The following is an 18678-nucleotide window of genomic DNA, read 5'->3' as shown; positions in this document are numbered from 1 at the left end:
CCTCCGGTTGGCTGCGCTCTCCTCCTCGGCACCGGACGGACACCGGGAGCGCACCGCGAACACGCCATGAAGGATGAATGAACTTTAAATCTGCCTCTCAACTTTCCCTGCCTCCCTCTCTCTCTTTCTCTCTCCTTCTCTCTCAGTCAGTTTCTTTCTCTCTTTCCCTCCTCCGCGGCTCCCGAAGCGAAACACCAGAAGAAGAATCTCCCACAATGGATTTACTGCAATCACGATCCTATTGTGAATGAATGATCAGATCTTTTTTCTTCTTCTTCTTCTTCTTCTTCTTCTTCTTCTTCTTCTTCATCTTCTTTTTTCCGCGGATGCTCATTAGCGTCGCGGGTCGAGATGATGGCATCAATAGGGGAATTCGATCCTCTCAACACCAGAGTCCCTGCAACTAAAATAGAAGTTACCGTTTCGTGCCGGTAAGGTCCAACTCATACAAATTCATACAGATGTGTTTATTCACCAAACCCAAATTAAGAGCTTGGATCACCGGGAAAAATCTGTCTAATACGAAATTCAGATTGACAAGCAAGCGAGATCAAAGTAAAATAAGTTAATTATGTGTGCGTGTGTGTGTGTGTGTGTGTGTGTGTGTGTGTGTGTGTTTGGGGATGTCATTTCCTCTTACTCTAATGTAAAACATGTTGAGGGTAGTACAACCAGATTTACACCTTCTTTTTTTTAAATACACATTTTAAATGATTTATTTTTGTAAATTGTCCAATTTGCTTGTGTAAACCAAAAGACAAAAAAAAAATATATAGGTATCTATCTATCTATCTATCTATCTATCTATCTATCTATCTATCTATCTATCTATCTATCTATCTATCAATCATGCGTGACCTTTTATCCCCCGATGCCCTTTGCTATCAGGTAAATCCCATCAGTTGTGTCCAATAGTCGCCAAAGAGATAAAAGAATCACATCAATTGTCTCCACTTCTGCTCAAGGTCCGGCCAATGAGCCGGTAGAATACCATTGATATGCACGGACATGCATGGTTAACTATTGATGTTGCAGGTGAATTATAATAGCATCAGGTTATAGATTATCTAATGCCTGGTGCAGGTCATAAACATATGCTTATAACACGTCAGGGGTAATTATGGTGGAATACATTGTTGATATTGATTTGATGACCCTCGTAACAACAAAAAACAGCCCTGGTGAATGTACTGTCTCGTGCCAGGTTGCTTTGGCTGAATGGTCGGCTGCTCTTCTGACTAACTGACGGAGTCAGGGTTTTTGTGGACTGTCAACCTGCCTACCTGGTGGGCTGACTGGCTCTTCAATTCAACACATCAATTATGAATACCTGCCGCTCCCCTATTGTCCCTCCTGCGATGAGACAGACTTTAAGTAGTCAGACAACCTCACTGTAAAGGAATGGTACACGGTAAATGGTAAAGGAAGTCCCCAAACATGACAAATAAAAAGATTCAAAACAGTGTCAGAGGGTTTATTCATGATTATTCCTGGCTATGCTCGAGAGTTTATTGTGAACGCACAACATTTTTCTATCCACTTTACCTTTTGTAAGATGTTGAGTCAAACAAGAACCGATGCTACAGCCAGCAGCTGGTAGCAATGTCATAAGTAAAACCTGCATTAAAAAAATAATAAACTAGACCTATTTTATATTGTTTGAGTGTTTCAAACTCTTTTCAAACCTGGAGAAATCTATCAGTTTAATTTACATTTATGGAACCTTTCCACCCCTAATTTATGTTGCAAGATATATAATGACGTTTTACAGTCAGCATTTGGTTATCGTAGCTCGATATAAAGACTTAAGGGAAAAGTTAGCTGAACTCTGTCTGAATGCAACAGATTCTGAATACCAGCCCCTTGCTGCTCAGTAACTAACACTGAAACCACCATTAACATTAATTACTTCTTCATCTTCTTCTCCCTGGGGGTTTTCATCAGCTTGCGATGGTAACCTAGTGGAGTCTCATTTATGTGGCTTACTGTGGCTTTGCAGCACAGTATTTTTAGATTGGAGTTACACAGAATAAGTTAGGGAGCAATTTAAATCTGCCATGACCTAACTCTTAGGGGCTTAGCTGGGACTTTTCAAAAACACTCAAGGGAGCAGAAAAAAACCATATTGAATTTAGGAAATGTTAATGAATGAATACATTTTCTCAAAATGAAAAAGAAACTCTGAATGGATAACTGTTTAACCTTCTCTTCTGCTGTTTCCACAGCAGTCTGCTGGATGTGGATACATTCTCCAAGTCAGATCCTGGTATGTATGAAGTATTTATGGTATTTAACGCTGCCATTAATGAAAACATTGATATTTTTTGCAGTTATGATTTAAGGAATGCACTATTTATTCCCTAAATAGCCACTCTATATTTAAAGTTTTTCTTTCTCTTTTTTTAAAGAGCATGTGTTGCACACGAGAAAAAGCATTATGATATAATGAGGGGTGTCCTCTGGCTCTTACACTGATAAGAAAGCAAGAAGGTCAGAGCTATCGACGGGTGACAACTCAGCTGCTAAAATAAAAGAGTAAAGAGGGAGAATAAAGAACAAGGGCAAGACTAAGGAGGGAATGAAAAGTCAAGGTTGCATAAAGGTCAGGATGTGAGAGTGGCTGAGCTTGTCAAACATTAAGAAAAATGACGGGGGAAGGGATTAAGGGAAGGAAGATGGCAGTGGAGATGGAATAAAATGTAAGGGTTAAAAAGCCTGCCTCTGTATACCCATTCTAGCTGTGGCCATTAACCACTGATAACCTTCCAATGAAGACATAAGGCTGGTTTTACTGTTGACATTTAGTTAAGTATATTTTCTTATGAAGAACTATGGAGCTGCAGATCATGTGTTTTCAGGTTTTAGGCTGTATGATCCTAGAATAATTACATTTTCATCCTCAAGGTTCTTTATTTGTCAAACGAACACAGCTACAGTGTAGTTATGTCGATGAAAATCCTTAATCCTTATAATAAAACCCAGTATACAGAAAAGACTACCAGAAGTATGTCTTCATGGAAACCAGAAACAAATATCAATTTGGTACTACGACTTCCACAGCAAAAAGGGACTCTTCATAATCCATTACAATCAGGAAAAGAACAGCCTGTTATTTCTTGCTTGGACTTTTTTCAGGCCTCTTTGCTTATATAGGTTGAGTTTCTTTAGGAGAGAAAAAAAATACTACTCCTTTATCTGTTTATTTTATTACATTTTTCTTTTATGTGTCTAGTTTTCTCTCAAAGTTAGCATTTGATAATTCCTTATTTGCATGTATAACTATGAATTCTGATAACGAATAGTAAAACACATGTACCCTAGTCATCTGTAGTGTCTTGTGAATGCCAGAAATCTCCACTTCAGCAGCATGTATTCACAATAAACGTTTTAGTTTAATTCCTATTTATATTCTGAATGTTTTTACTGGGGTATTTGTTCATATAGCATTCAGAGCCTGATTTATGGAACTAGTTTTATAGTTGTTGTCAGTATTCTCTGTTTGATGGATTAACCTGTTAAGCCCGAGAGACCCCGGTACCGGGGCACTGCCGCAACATCTTGCAGGAAACAGTGTCTGAGGGCATGTTAATTTAATAAACTATGAATGTTTTATATCCATGTAACGGGAAGAAACTCCTCTAACTGATCATTTTTTTTTTTTTTCAAAAGAAAACCCACAATGCTAACACTGAGCCTCTGAATTAGCACCGAAAATCACTCACAAAACCTTATTATTTATCTCTTCTCTACATCCATGACATCGATTCACATCGTGAGGTGACACAGAATCAATGGGTACCCTCATTATCACTGAATTATACGAATTTGCGACGTTATAAACAAAAACAGACATCAAACATGTGACGCTAGGTAGCTAAAAATGCTAACATTTTTACCTTGGTTCTGTAGTCTCTCCAAAGTGGTCTTCAATGGCATTAAAACGATAAAACGCTGCTGAAGTTAATCCATAGGTTAATCTAATGTGTCTGTGTCCCTTTGAAATGATTTCTGATAATCCATAAGCATTAAAACTGCTTTTCCGTTTCCAGATGTCAAAGCTAGAGATAGGTTCACTCTGATTGAAAATTACATGCGCGAAGCCCCCACCTTTTCTCTTCACAACGTGTGTGTGTGGGGGACTCCCCCTTCGATTCTATTGGCTCTAACGGTCAGAAAGAGGTGTCAACCATCAAAATCGAGCAAGGGGGGCCAGAGATATGGAAAATCCACCCAAATGACCCCAGAAGTGGTTTATTTTTGCTAAATCTCTCTAAAAAGGTAAAATGTCACTTGTTTTGCATCAATCTTGATACAGGGTACTTATTATATGTTGTACGTTGGATTCCTAAAGCTTTTAGATCTGAAAATCTGAATTTTCTTTAAAATAAAAAACATCTATATTGATTCTGACTTTTCTACATCCAACTCACAGGTTTATCATTACTTTGAGAAAAAAGATTATTAATTTAACCCTTTTAGAAGGGAAGATATGGTCATTTGTTCTGGGACTGTCATTTTTGAGCCTGAGACCTGAAAAACAGGCTCAGGGCTTAACAGGTTAATACGTAAACAGCAGATGACATTAAATCAACTCAAAAAGTATGGTGCAGGCGATCAAAGTGTTCGTTAGAGAGTGAAACTGGGACAGAAGATGTTCGTGGATGCAAAAATGACTAATGAAACTTAACTGCCAGTTACAAGTGATCAATTGATGCACTTCTCAAGTACTGTCGTGAGGAAAAACTGCCTTCTGCTCCAAATAAATCCATAATAATAAAACAATCATTTTAGCTTCAAAGATGCCTCTGAACACATTTTTTAAAGCAAACATGTGGCAGACAAGAGTGTAGAAGAATGCCAAGAAAATGCATTAGTCTAAAACTTGGTGACAACAAGACTGTTTGCATTTGTTCCTCCGCAAAAAACTTCCAAAGGGCAAAGGGCCATGTACAGAACATTACGGAGAGTGCCTCTTTTCTTCACCTGACAACCCTTACTGCTCTGCTTGAGATTTTTGTTTTTTATCCCTTCTGCCCTTATCACACTCAAGCTTTCAACCAACTAAAATGGTCTGAACAGAAAAGCAGTGTGGTACCTTTGAGAGCCCGTTGGGTACAACTTTCTCAGACAAATTGTACCCCAAATCAGCACGACGGTATTGCTTTAAAATGAATTACACAAATCACAGCTGTCTAACTCCTCACGCTGGTCTGGAGACTCAGTGATGATGGTTGAAACTGGCCACAGATGTGAGTGCATGCCTGAGGAGCTACAGACAGGGAGAATTGGCAAATGAGCCACCTTGTATCACAAAAAAGCTGCCCACCACAGAAAAGTGGGAAGGTAGAGATTCAAGGTCCATTTTTATGCATGCATAGTCTTATTTAATTATTGCATTTCGATGCAGACTAATGAAGGCCATACTTAATTATTATTACTATTAGTATTCCAGCGGTTGAATCAACATATTCATTGGGCGAACTGAGCCAAGTCAATTTACAGAGAGCGAAAGACCATCTTGCTCTACCTTATATCTTTCAGAATGATATTATCACATATTATAGCCTACTGTGGATGATACAAACTTAGCTAATCATCGAAGCAACGTTGCATTGAAATGCCAATAAATGATATACAACCCAACACTTGCTGAATCCCTTCATCATTAACCAAACAAAGAAAAGTCTTTTTTTTTAACTGTCGCTATTGACGGTGTGACGATTATCTCTGACCAATTGCTAATCTGTGTGTTGAACTCCTATTAGTAGCATTGGGTCAACTCACATACTTGTCCAAGGTGGTACCAAACAAAATCATCAGGTACCACTATTCACAATAGTCCATGGTATTTACCAATGGGAAACCAATAAGGAGCAGGTTGAGCTAAGAAGCTGTGTCGTACCATGCATTGGAGATACAGCTTTAGACATTAGCAGTGTGGGAAAGGACTGTCAATCGGTATAGGCTTAATGTAGGCTGCTTGGCCGTTATTGTGAACCCCAGCTGGGAAGTCAAACAAAGACTACATGAGGAAAATAGGGCATGGCAGACCATAGGCAAAGCAAACCTGTGTCCATTACTGTATTAGAATAGAATAGAATATAATCCTTTATTGTCATTATACAGGTATACAATGAGATGAGTAGAGCTACTCCTTTTTTTAAGGTGCCACCTTGAACTTCCAGGGGTCCTGACAGTTCCTGTTTTAGATTGTTCATGTGTGTGGTTTCATGTAGTATGATTATGTAAAGTGCAACATTATAAATGGCTACGTTTCTGCCATCTATCATGATTGCTTCTAACTGTTGCACATTAACTCTCAAACCAAGGGAAAACTGAAAGGAAGCTGACAGGCTTAACAACCCTCTTTCTGACAACATGTTCACTAACATAATTGCATAAAGTGGAAGTGGAAATTGCAGTAGCCGCGCTGCAGTTCTTTAACAGTTCTTTAATGTTCTCTGAACATTATCATAACAGAAAATCTAGAACTTCAATTTTTTCTACAAAATGTTGCTGTTATTGTCTAACAGATTATTTGGACATGGATCGGATACATAAATTGGACCACCAACCTTTTAAACATTCAGTGAACTGACATGTTTACGGCCACAGCTGCTCCCTTCTGTTTGCGTCCTGCTTTTTTATGACCGTCCAGTCTCAGCTTTCGGATATTTGGCAGCAAAGTAACATGGGAGCAAATGCCATGACTGTAAAATGAGTGCAGTTTATGACAGGAAGGAAGTCATTAACAGAGCAGGTTCCATACAGGGGAGAAAACGACCTACTCAATCAGTGTTTCCTTTTTCCACCTCGCATGTAAACCATTTAATCAAATTATACACGCCTAATCAGAGCTACTTGTATGGCAGGAATTACTGTTGACTGCTGATTGTGCAAATGCTAAATATAGTTACTTCAGGTCCAAGAGACCAAAAATACACAAGGTTCAATGAGGACAATAAGAGTTTCTCGATGAGTGATATGAGGAGTCCCTTTTATTTAAATATGTTGAAGTTAACCCTAAAATAAAAATATTACGAAAGGGATTGAAACAAAAATGACAGCTGTGTCTTCCTAAGCTACTTGCCAAATAGCGAGAGGTGGTAAGAAATTAAGAAACACAATAGAGATAAAGTCACTTCAGATAATAAATTGATAAACGGAAATCGAAACTGCACACATACACACATTACACCCTGCTGTTTTAACCATCACCAGGGCCAATTAAAGTGCCTAAAACGCTCAAACAATTCAATTCAGGGTGGATAACTTTGACTTGGTAGACACAGGTCACCTGAACCCACTTCCAATTTAAGATAATTTGATCAATTTATCAATAAGTCAGTTAATAGAAAGTTAATCAAAAACACTTTTGACAACTAATCCTCAGAAATAGTTCAAAAAGGTTCAAATAATGCATGTTTCTATCCAGTCCTTTAATGCGAATATCGAGATGGTGGCGCTGATTCTCAAGTGAAGTGCCATTTAACCAATTCCAACAAGAAGGTGGAATAAGAATAAAAGACCTTTGGTTAGTAAAGGCGCTATATAAATCCAAGCTATTATTATTATTATTATTATTATTATTAAACCACAAACAAATGTAGATGTTTAAGCAGGGTTGGGAGGGTTACTTTGTAAATGTAATTAGTGCCCGAATACTGAATACATGGCTCTGAAAGTAATCCGAATCCAAATACAGTTACGTGTCTTAAAAAACGTATTCAGATTACTTTAAGAATACTTTTGGAATACTTTATTTTTCCATAATAGATGGGTATGTTTTGGTGTACAGGAGACACTTATTTTACTATTTTAATGGCTTATCAAGAGCACAACTCAAACACAACATCTTGGTGTTATTTTGGACAGCTCCCTCTCATTTGAACCCCACATAAAAACCATCACCCGGGCTGCATTCTTCTCCAGACTCCTGTCTCAATCCAGCACTGAAGTCCTGGTTCATGCATTCCTCACATCCCGTATTGACTATTGTAATACCATGCTCTCAGGCCTTCAAACTTCAAATCATTCAGAAATCTGCTGCCCGGATCATCACCCGCACCAAATCCTCTGACCACATCACCCCCATCCTCATAAATCTGCATTCGCTACCTGTAAAATACCGGATAGACTTCAAAACCCTCCTGCTCACATTCAAATCCCTCCACAACCTGGCCCCCACCTATCTGGCTGACCTCCTACACCCCCTCTCGCTCCCTCCGCTCCTCCTCTGCTGGCCTGCTAACTGTCCCCACCCCACGCCTAGTCACCATGGGGGCTCAGGCTTTTAGCTGCTCCCAAACTATGGAACTCTCTCCCCCTTCACATCCGACAGTCTGACACAATCACCACATTCACGTCCCTCCTCAAAACCCATCTATTCAGATCAGCCTACTCACTGTAGTGCTACATGTCTCCTGTTTCCCAACGTGTTCCCTGTTATAGTCCTCTTGCACTGTCTTAAACCTTTCCTTAGAATATTTTATGAATTGTAAGGTGTCCTTGGGTGCTTTGAAAGGCGCATCTAAATATAATGAATTATTATTATTATTAATTATTATTATTATCTGAAACGATGTTTTCCAGTCACTTGCCCCATGCATTCAGCAGCAGCAGGCCATTCACTTTGATTGTATCCCGTTATGAAATGTCATAATTTCAACAATAAAGAAATGCTACATCTCTCTCTCTCTAATAATAATGCTTTATGTATGATGTCATTTTTTATGTCAATTTCCAATACCAATACTCGATTTATCAGCCAATTGTAAAATCTAGGCATAACACGTTAATGCACGTGATTGATCGTGGACCCTTACCGCGTTGAAAACATTTAATGTTAATCATGAATGTTACCAAGTTTGACCTACATTTCAATCAATTGACTGCAATAGAGAACCGCAGTGACGCGTCCTAAAACCCGGAAGTAAACTTCTTCCGGTTCCTTCGACAAAAAACCAATGCAATTTCTCCATAGGATTTTGGAAAATAGCTTGAAATAAGGTCTGTGGTTGACACACATTTAAGAGACGGATCACGTTTTGTTTAGTCGGATAATCTCCACATGTCTACCCTACTTTTATAATTTTCTAATCATAAATCTAATTGATAGATTTATGATCGATAGATTTATGATTCGAAAATCCTATGGAGAAATTGCATTGCATTTTTGTCGAAGGAACCAGAAGAAGTTTACTTCCGGGTTTTAGGACGCGTCACTGCGGTTCTCTATAGTAAAAACCTTTTTTGCCATATTTGGAAGTTTTGACGTAAAAAATAAACTCTTGTATGCAAATGCACGTTATGATTCTTGCTTGTTCCAAAGTTTGAGAAAAACTTGACTTACCATGGACTGTTTAGTAGCTCATTGAGAGCCCGTATCTATGATGATGAGAGTGCATATCTTCATGTGGGATTCTCAGGGATCAAAGTTAGTGATCAACGACAGATCCACAGCGCGGAGACCGAGATAACAACACCACCGACATGAAAGATGGAAGCACACGATTGCACATTTGGGACACGTACAAAAATAGAGCAAATTAGAGACAGAAACCAAAAGCTGGCACCCTTTGATGCTATTCAGATGATATTTGATGATACCCAGTTAGATATTCACTCTCATTTCTGTACAGTATTGAATAACTGATTTGTTTATTACATCTAAGGTATTCAGAGGTGAGGACTTGTCTGTGATTAGATTTTCCTCCTGAACACGATGGGGAAAATGATATAAAGCTTTTTATCAGCTTTTGAGTTTTAGTCATCCACCTTTTTGAACCCAAAGTGTGTGTATCTGATGTTGAATTCTGTTGTGTACAAGAATGTGCCAAGATACTAAAGCAAAGAGTCTGAGGCACTTCTCCTTATCTAAGTTATTGATGACTCAGTGTTTGTCCTTGGGGATGTTGTATCACGTCGCCTGGTCTTTGTGTAAATTTAATTTATTTCGTTCACACTGCCATCAAATTACCTGATGCCTCTCTGTATCCGCCCACACATGGAGGATGGATAACTTTACAAAGACTGTGTCTCAAGTGAAGAAGCTGAAGTGATTTGTTAATGATGTTTTAAATGAACATTGAGAAATGTCCACTTCAGTACTTCTCAACTTTAAAAGCAAGAAGCTTCCGGATCTTCTAACTTTCCTTTTAATATTATTCTAGTAATCCTTTTTTTCACTTTCGGCATCGACAGTTGGCTTTTTATGGTTAGTTTAATGTGCTTTACAAAGACTATTCAGGATTGGAGTGTCAAATGTCTTCTTGGTCTTTATTCAATTTTGTATTTTCTCATACTTGTCCGTTTCTTGACCACCGGTGTCATCTAGCTTTTGTCTCCTTTTTTTTTTACTTCCCTGCAAATCTCTCAAAAAACGCAATGTTTTTAAAGCTGCCATAATCAATATTTCTACATCAACAGTGGCTCAAAACAAACACTACACGTGAAGTATGACATCTTTCAGTCAATTATTACTGCCATAGCCTCTTAGGCAACATATATCTTACCTTATTAATAAAGATTTGAGCAATTAGAAAAGTAGAAAAAAAGGCTCCAAATGCATTTCCAAAAGGTTGCCTTCTCTTTTCTCAAAGGCCCTATTTCCAAACATTACATTTCTTTTTCTATCTGCTTAATTATAATATTTCAGATAAACGTTTTAGTTTATTTGATACATTATCAACAAAGTGTATTTGTAAAGTGTTTAAATGATTTAAACGTGTTAAGTTAGTTTGCTTTTATTTTATTTAAAGTATCGTAATTGTTCTGCCTGATTCTGTGGTAGATCAGTGAAAGTGCTAACAGGTGAGCCTTGTGTCCCCTGAGCAGGGAGGGGCCGTGCTCTGCCAAAATGTGGGAAGACAGGAAAGATTGATTGGCAGTGAATCACATGATGTAAAATGTTGTGTGCTCATTGGTATGTAATGATTGTCTAGATATAGATTGTGATTTCAGCAGTAACTTCGAGATATTGTTCTAATGGTATGGTCATTATTCTATGTGATTTAGATGCTTGCCCTGATTAGCTCCCCCTATAATTAACTGGGCAGGTGGTATGTTCCACCTAGGTGAGGATTGTTCAAAAGCCATTCTCTGCAGTAAGGCGCGAGAGAGTCAAGGTTGCCACTGTCAGAGCAGAACAGCCGACCTGAGAGACGCATGTGGATGGCTGGGGGAGGCTCAGAGTGGGTAGAGTGGGTAACCCTAACCCTAACCCTAACCCTACGCTTATTTTGCTTCAGGTTAATTACAATTCTAGGGTTCAATTCTTGCCCCTTGTTTCAGTAAACTATGTTCAATAAATACACTTGCACTTCTTTTGGTTATCGAGACACAACTTTAAAAAAGCTTTACATTAAGTAAATCACCTCATTATGCCCTTTATGTGAGTACTACCAGTTTTTTTTAAGTTAAGCTCCTAAAAACAAACAGTTAAAGATCAGGAAAGACCGGTCTATTTGTAATAAGGATTGATATTCAGCATTATTTATCAAAAATACTATTGTCTCTATTGGGAAACTAAATGGGATTTAAGGAAGGGCTTCTTATTTGTTTGCCACTTCATTTTTATTTATAATGATACTTGTTGCCCATTCTTATATGTTGTTTTGCAAAAAACCTAAAGTATTCATGATATTTAAGTATAACAACGTGTTGAGGTTTTAAAATACAGCTCTACTTTTTGACATGATGGAATAAATCTTGGCAACAGCGTTGACATCAACGTGTACTATAATAATCGAATCAATCAATCACTTCTTGATTTTATGCTGATAATTTGTTCACCGGGGATTGCAGTTATGTAAGCCCTGTTAGAAAGCACTCATGCATCCTGGGCACCAATTTATGCTGTCAGTCTGTTTGAGTAGGTGTCACTTTTTTAAATGATAGATTTTTTTATTTTGAAAATAAGATAAAGAATGCTATGCCTTGATGCTATTAAACTGGATGCTCATGCTTGTCTTATTCAGTCCGGTCTTGACTGTGTTTTAACATATTCCAGGCATGTGTGACCTCACCTACATTCATGTTGCCCTTGGAGAGGCTGAATTGGTTCTCGTGCATTTCCCCGAGCCCGGCATCACATTGCTCTCCATTTGAATTGCAGTCAAATTGAAATCTCTGATTAAAGGCTGAAAGCAGAGAAAGTTAGGTCATTTTGTGAGACAAACTCATCTGTGCGATTCATTCTTTTTGGACCCAGATTAAAATAATGGAATTCATGAGATATTTATCTTCTCATTCCCAATCGCTGTAACTGTACCTCATCTTTGTTTTCCACTCTGAAGTGACCCTTTTGCACTTCAAAAAGGGTCATTTCCGGCTCCAATCCCTGCAAATTTGAGATTACATTGATAGCATTTCATTTCTGAAGTATTAAGAAACCACTGGTGACATTGGCTCATTAAAACGTTGATTTTTAGGAGAGAATATTGAGGTGGAGGCAATTCTCTGGCTGCTTCATGTTCTCTTTCTCACTTTGCAGCTCCTGAAGCCCCATACTACTTACTGTACACTACTTGTATTTCTATCCTTGGCTATGTAAACGGCTATCAGGCCCCCATATGAAACATCCCACTTCTCTTATGTAACATTATTTGCCAGTGGAGTACTGACAGTTTCCACATGCAGGAGTGTCTCTCTCCATTTAAAATCTGTAGAGAGACAGACTCCCTGCTCCCACCAGTCCAGGTTAAATTAGATACAAACACATGTATCAAATCAATTAGGAATGTTCTTTCTCTTCTTTTTATTTTCTCATTACAAAGTTAGTGAGTCATGATTGTTACATTTTCATACTCTTATCTGATACTTCCTGTACATTCATTTAGCTGTATCTGCTTTAGGATTGTGACTCACTAGCAGGTAGGAGTTAATGTTTTGATATAGAACAGCAGGTATGGCTTTAGTTTGTTCCCGCCTGCTGTGGTTTTAAAATGAGTCATCTGGAAGACTGCATTCTTATATATAAAGTATATGATTTAAGCTGATTGCATGTGATTCAGAATCATGTCATTTTTATAACTGTGGCAATTATCTGTTGGTGCTGTAAGAATCTTTTTTTCAACTTTGAAAATTGCTTTAACAGTAGGTAGAATTTGATGTAATTAAATGGATGGTAAATGGATTCTATTTATAAAGCGCCTTTCTAGTCATTGCGACCTCTCACAGATGTTTTGATAAAGCAGTTAACATTACAGGTTATGCTATCAGAAACCATTGGTGGATGAGCCATAACCACACTGGTTGATACACATAAGAAATGATAGAAGGCAATGCATTTTATTTTCCGTTCATCACGTTTTTCTCATCCTTAAGCTATCCACATTACATCGAGAAATTCCACTTCCATAATCAGGTAAATTATAATCCAATAAAGGCTCATTGGCGGAGGCAAGTAAAGGCAAGGCTGGAGTCATACCATCTAAATAAAGGTCACTGGTCTCTAATTACCCCAACGGTCTCCTGAGGAGATCAGAGGAAAGATTGAATAGCCCCCGCTGATCACACGGTCATGGCCGTCCATCTCAACCCAACGGCATTTAATGGCCAAATCAATTTTAAAACAAATCCTTTCTTAGGTAAGCCATGTGCTGATATACAGAAGATAATTACAACATTGGGCTGTTACAGGTTTGGATTTGAGCATCCATTATGAACAGGCTATGGGAGTAACGGATAACACGTAACAGGATTACATAATCAGAGTACAAAAAAAACTGTATTCCCTTACAATTGCATAAAATAAAAAATCGTATCAGCTTAGGACATTTAACCAAATTGTGATTACTAGCCGGATAACAATGTTACAATACATTTTAAAATAATGAGGTTCTTAAGGCAACAGGGGATATGCAAACTATCTTTGTGACTTGTGTGAAACCAAAAGTCAAGGTTGACTTAGGGTTATTGGTTTGTGTACAGATTAAACAAACACAATACAATTTACAAATATTGTTTTAACCTCTAAGCAGGGCAGAATTCTACCCTAGCTCTCTCTTCTAATAGTCTTTATGCTAAGCAAGGCGTATTGCCTCCCAGCTCCAGCTCTGAACGTAACTATTAATCTTCTCTCTAGCCCTTGAAACAAAATTGAAATGTTGCTCTTATCCATCTTTTTGAACTTCCAGTAACAATGGACAAAGAGAACTTTGTCCTGAATCTACAGTTCCTTACAGCTACGTACAGCTTTTTAGTATCTTCTCCTTCTTTTTTTCTGGCCATCAAAATTAGTTTAAATTCTGCCTTTTTAAAACTACATGCCAGCAACATTTGTGGCCTTATGTCATCAGGTTGTCGGTACTGTGCATCCAATTAGTGTGAACACAACATCTGAAGAAAAGTTGGCGGGAAATTATTTACATTTGGCGCACATTTTCGGCCATACCTCAATGATTGATATGACAATTTCACAAACAAATCAAATTGGATCAAGTGATGAAGGGACAAGTTTTAGACAGACGTGGGAATTTACTGCGACTTGGTTGGTTGGCAGATGCATACAATCGAAGCATTGTAGTTATAGCAATTATTTTTGGGTCAAGATCTATGCCATGTCAGGTAAGGGTGATGTGGGTATCTCTGCTATTGCAGTGTCTCTTTATGATTTAGGCTCTTATTTTCCGAAATAAAAACAAATAAATCCAGGGCTTTAACAGGTTAGTAATAGCTTCTCCCTTAAGGTTCAAGAACTGGCCTCCGAAGGTCCGGGGCTATCTTGTCTTATCCTTCACTTGGCAGCAGATCAATAGATTAGCAGGGATGTGCGCCCACCCGGTCTCAGCGGAATAGTTGTGTGAGAGGTGTATCTGTGTCTGACAGCAACCCCCCTTGTCTCCTGAAATCTGTCACCGCCTGACAGTGGATTTCCACTCTGTTGCCATTTTCCAAACAGGCATCCATCCATCTCATCTCTTTACTTTACCGCCTTTTTTCATGGTCATGTATTTTTTCCCCATTCTTTTCCCCACTGAAATTCTCCTTATTCTTATTTCACTTTCCATCCCTGTCCTTCACTTAAATATTCAATGTTGTCCTCCTTCTGTCCTGCCTTTCAAGCACCAACCCCCCATACTCCTGTCACCCGACCACCTTTTTGTTTCACCTCACAGCAAGCAGCTTGTGCTCCCAGTCTGCAAGGAAGACTGTTGTACCCTGTCTATGTCTGCCTACTCTCTGATTATATTATCCTGCAGTGCAAATCCAAGAGACGGGCGGCAAGAAATCCCCAGTCGTAAAAAAAGAAAAAAAGCCTTCACACAGGTGACTGTCGCTGTCAGCTCGCTCGGCATTAGCCGGATGAGACCGAAAGTACACTCTGGCATTTTCAATTACACTCATCACACTGATAGGACAGACATTTTAATATAAAAGGGATTGAAATGTCTTCTTTTAGTGTACTTTTCTAGAATGTACATGCTGGAGATTATGTTCTTTATGTCCTGTAAAAAAGAGATAAAGTAGATGTGACAAAGGGCACTGCAGTAAAATATATTTCCGTACAGTTGTTAAAGCGGTTTTTGAAGCTGCTTCATTGTTTTATTTTGCTGAAGTTTAAATCAGGTCCATATAATCACTAATAATTATTAAATTATTGCAATTATTAAAGATCTGTTTCACTAAAAAAAGTATTATTGTATGTCTATGTCAGATCTTACCTATACTGACTGAACTGAGCAAGGGTTTGCTAGAGAGGTGTTTTCACATTCTTTGACTGGAGAAATATGTCTGAAGTTCCTCAAAATTTGAGATGTAAATGTAACATTGGCAAGATAGATTAGTTATGTAAAGAATGTGATAGCTAATCTCTGTCTAATACACATATTTCCGCAAATAAAGCTGAACCCTTCATGGCAGTTGATAAAGGTAGAGCATTAGCATGGTGAATGTTTTGACAGCTAACGTGGTAGAGTTTGCAGTTCCTTGATGTAAACCAGCAGTTTAAGCTTTCTTCTATATCTAGTATCTACCAAAAAATAATTCTAGATGCTGTATGTCTGACACAAGTTACACTGTGTCAACACCTTCAAATTGAGCTAACAAACAACATATACAAATAAAGATGCTAACTACACGTAGCATTCTAATATGTCTGCTTTAGTCGCAGATCTAGTTGTATAAAAGACTTGTCATTCTAGTCAAACATGTACTGCAGAATCTCAGAAATGTTGCCTTAGAGCGCAATAACACATAACACATAACACATAACACATAACACATAACACATAACCAGAGATGGGGTCGTTACTAAAAAAAAGTAATATATTACATATTACTTTAAAAAAAAAGTAATATATTACACTACTTCGTTACTCTCTACATAAAGTAACTCGTTACTTTACTCGTTACTTTACTCGTTACTTTACTCGTTACTTTACTCGCAGGGCCGGCCCGCCCCTCCCTACAGGCAGATCACGCAGACTGCTAAAGTTTCAAATGTTCTCTTTAGTTCAGTTTCCATTGTCGCATAAGACTGATTCAGATAGCTCTGACCATGGCTGTCCTCTGTCTCCTGCTATCTGTATTTTGCGCAGTATATCTCTGAACGATGCGATGGTGATTCCACTGTGCAAATGGGCAACATTACCTCTACTATGAAGGATGCTACAAGCCTGTCCATCTCTGCTTTGGTTACCGGTCCTCCAAATTCTAATTTGTGCTGCTTCGGAGTCGGCGGCGGCGCACTCACAACATCCTCACTCTGGGTTCGGGGGTCCTTAGCTATTAGCTTCACCTTAGCATGTGTTCTTTGCAGGTGTTTGTTGAGGTGGACGTGGTGTTTACAGCAGTGTATAACAGCTTCTGGCCTGGACACAGTTTGCACCTCACCGTCACATTCCTGTCTATTCTTCGGACGAACTCAAAATAATGGGCATACCTCCACCCCTCGAAAGTTATCGCTGACTCAGCCATGTTTATGCAGCACTGCACGTGGAGATGTGGACGCGCAAGTCGCGCAGATTACGTACATATAAACCTGCGGCGGAAACCCCTCTTGTCTGTCAGTGTGATTATGACTGATTTTATAAAAGTAACGAAGTAACGCGTGTCGGGGCAATGTTAGTAACTGTAGTGTGATTACTGAATTATAAAAGTAACGCGTTACACTACTCCGTTACCAACAAAAGTAACCGATAAAATATAATATATAATAATATTACTCCCAACTCACCAACTCACCAACTCACCCAACTCTGCACATAACACATTATTCTTAGCAGTAAGTCATGGATTTTCTCCACTCCCAATTTATAATGACCCTGTGTCAATGTTGGCATGCATGCTGAGAGAGAAAGTTTTTGCTCATAAAATGTACAATATAGACATTTTTATGTTACCTCTAGTGGGCTCTCAATCAAAACTAAAGGGTAAAAACTATGAATAAAGCAGTTTCATGGTAAAAAGAAATATTTCTCTGATGCAGTTTTGTGGAAGGGGGTTGGGAGCTAACTGCTAACGTTTGCTCAGCTTGTATCTCTGATCATTTGATAATCCTGACAGTCTTGAGGTTTTCACCAGGTGCCAGATTATCTACATAAGCTCCTTGTCCAAAACAAACAGATCTGAGGATTTTTAAATATCAGTTTTACCTTAGGATAAAGGCCAACATTTGCTCAGCTTGTTTCTCTGATACCTTTCCAAATGTCAAATGACTAAAATCCTTTGACATGGTTCAAATATATATTTAACAGCAGCCAGGATCTCAAAAGTGTCATTAGTGGATGAACATTCTATTTAATATAGCTTCTTGCAGAAAATTACATTGAGGACTCACTTCACAAAGTGGATTTGTCCCTGTTGCTATTACAGGCTACAAAATGAAATAAATTGTTACCTTGAAATCAATTACAGATTATTCTGTGATGGAAAATTGTTTGAAACATTTGGGATAAGAAGTTCACAACTCATCAACCGACTGTACAGATCAAGTAGCTGGTGTTTTTTTTATTCTTTTAAATGCTGAAATGTTAGATATTTACCTATTAAGAATAAGGACTGCACTTCCCATTTTGAGATTCCTTTCTTGATAGTTTTCCTGCTTTAATTTGAGTCAAATTCAAAGAATGGGATTCACTTTTTCATCAATTTACACTATCCATTTCTTGTCTTGACAATGCCTATTGCCACTCACGCATGCGCAGTTCGTACGTGCTTCTTGGCCGTCGGCTGAAGTCTTTGCGGTGTGTTCCAGTGCGACACATGGCCAAGACGCAGAGACGCGAGGCGACACAACAGTCGGGGGTCCGTCTGTGTCAGTTCTTTGGTGTCAGCTTGGTGTGTCCAGGCCTTAAGGGACAATTGTTGTCACCTTGGTCCAAGTGGCCCTAATTCCAGAGATTGTCATGTGTACTGAGGAAGTTCTCGAATTGTCCTCATAAGACCCTGACTGATAAACATAAGAAAATGTTTCCCTGTTTTCAGGTTGTTCCAAACCATTTTATGTATGTGTTTATCAAGATGCTGGTTCTATTCCTCCTACTTTCACCATGTTCTATTATAATATGCTTTAGATGCAACATTTCCCAGTGCAGATTATTTTTGTTATGATAGGAAGTTCTTTAAAGGATATAATGTTGCTCATTACAGTGACAATGCCCACACACAGAAGTGTCAGATAAAAAGGGAGAAAGAGCTGAGGGAGGCAGGGAAGGGAAGTAGCATATAATACTT

The 18678-nt window shown here is 38.5% G+C and overlaps 1 protein-coding gene across 4 annotated transcripts in view; it reads left to right on the top strand.

Annotated features, from left to right (window-relative positions):
* The first annotated feature begins 319 nt into the window (after positions 1-319).
* Positions 320-18678, top strand: part of LOC117494541 (copine-9-like) — a 120528-nt gene continuing 102169 nt past the window's right edge. For all 4 annotated transcript variants that reach the window (XM_034145510.1, XM_034145511.1, XM_034145513.1 and 1 more), the window contains exons 1-2: positions 320-431; positions 2226-2266. In XM_034145510.1, the coding sequence (XP_034001401.1) occupies positions 352-431; positions 2226-2266 (121 nt within the window). In that variant the 5' untranslated portion in view covers positions 320-351. The remainder of the gene's footprint in view (positions 432-2225; positions 2267-18678) is intronic.

The sequence above is a fragment of the Trematomus bernacchii genome, unplaced genomic scaffold (assembly GCF_902827165.1).
Source record: "Trematomus bernacchii unplaced genomic scaffold, fTreBer1.1, whole genome shotgun sequence".
In the NCBI taxonomy this organism is placed as follows: Eukaryota; Metazoa; Chordata; class Actinopteri; order Perciformes; family Nototheniidae; genus Trematomus; species Trematomus bernacchii.
This window is presented reverse-complemented; position numbering and strand designations above follow the sequence as displayed.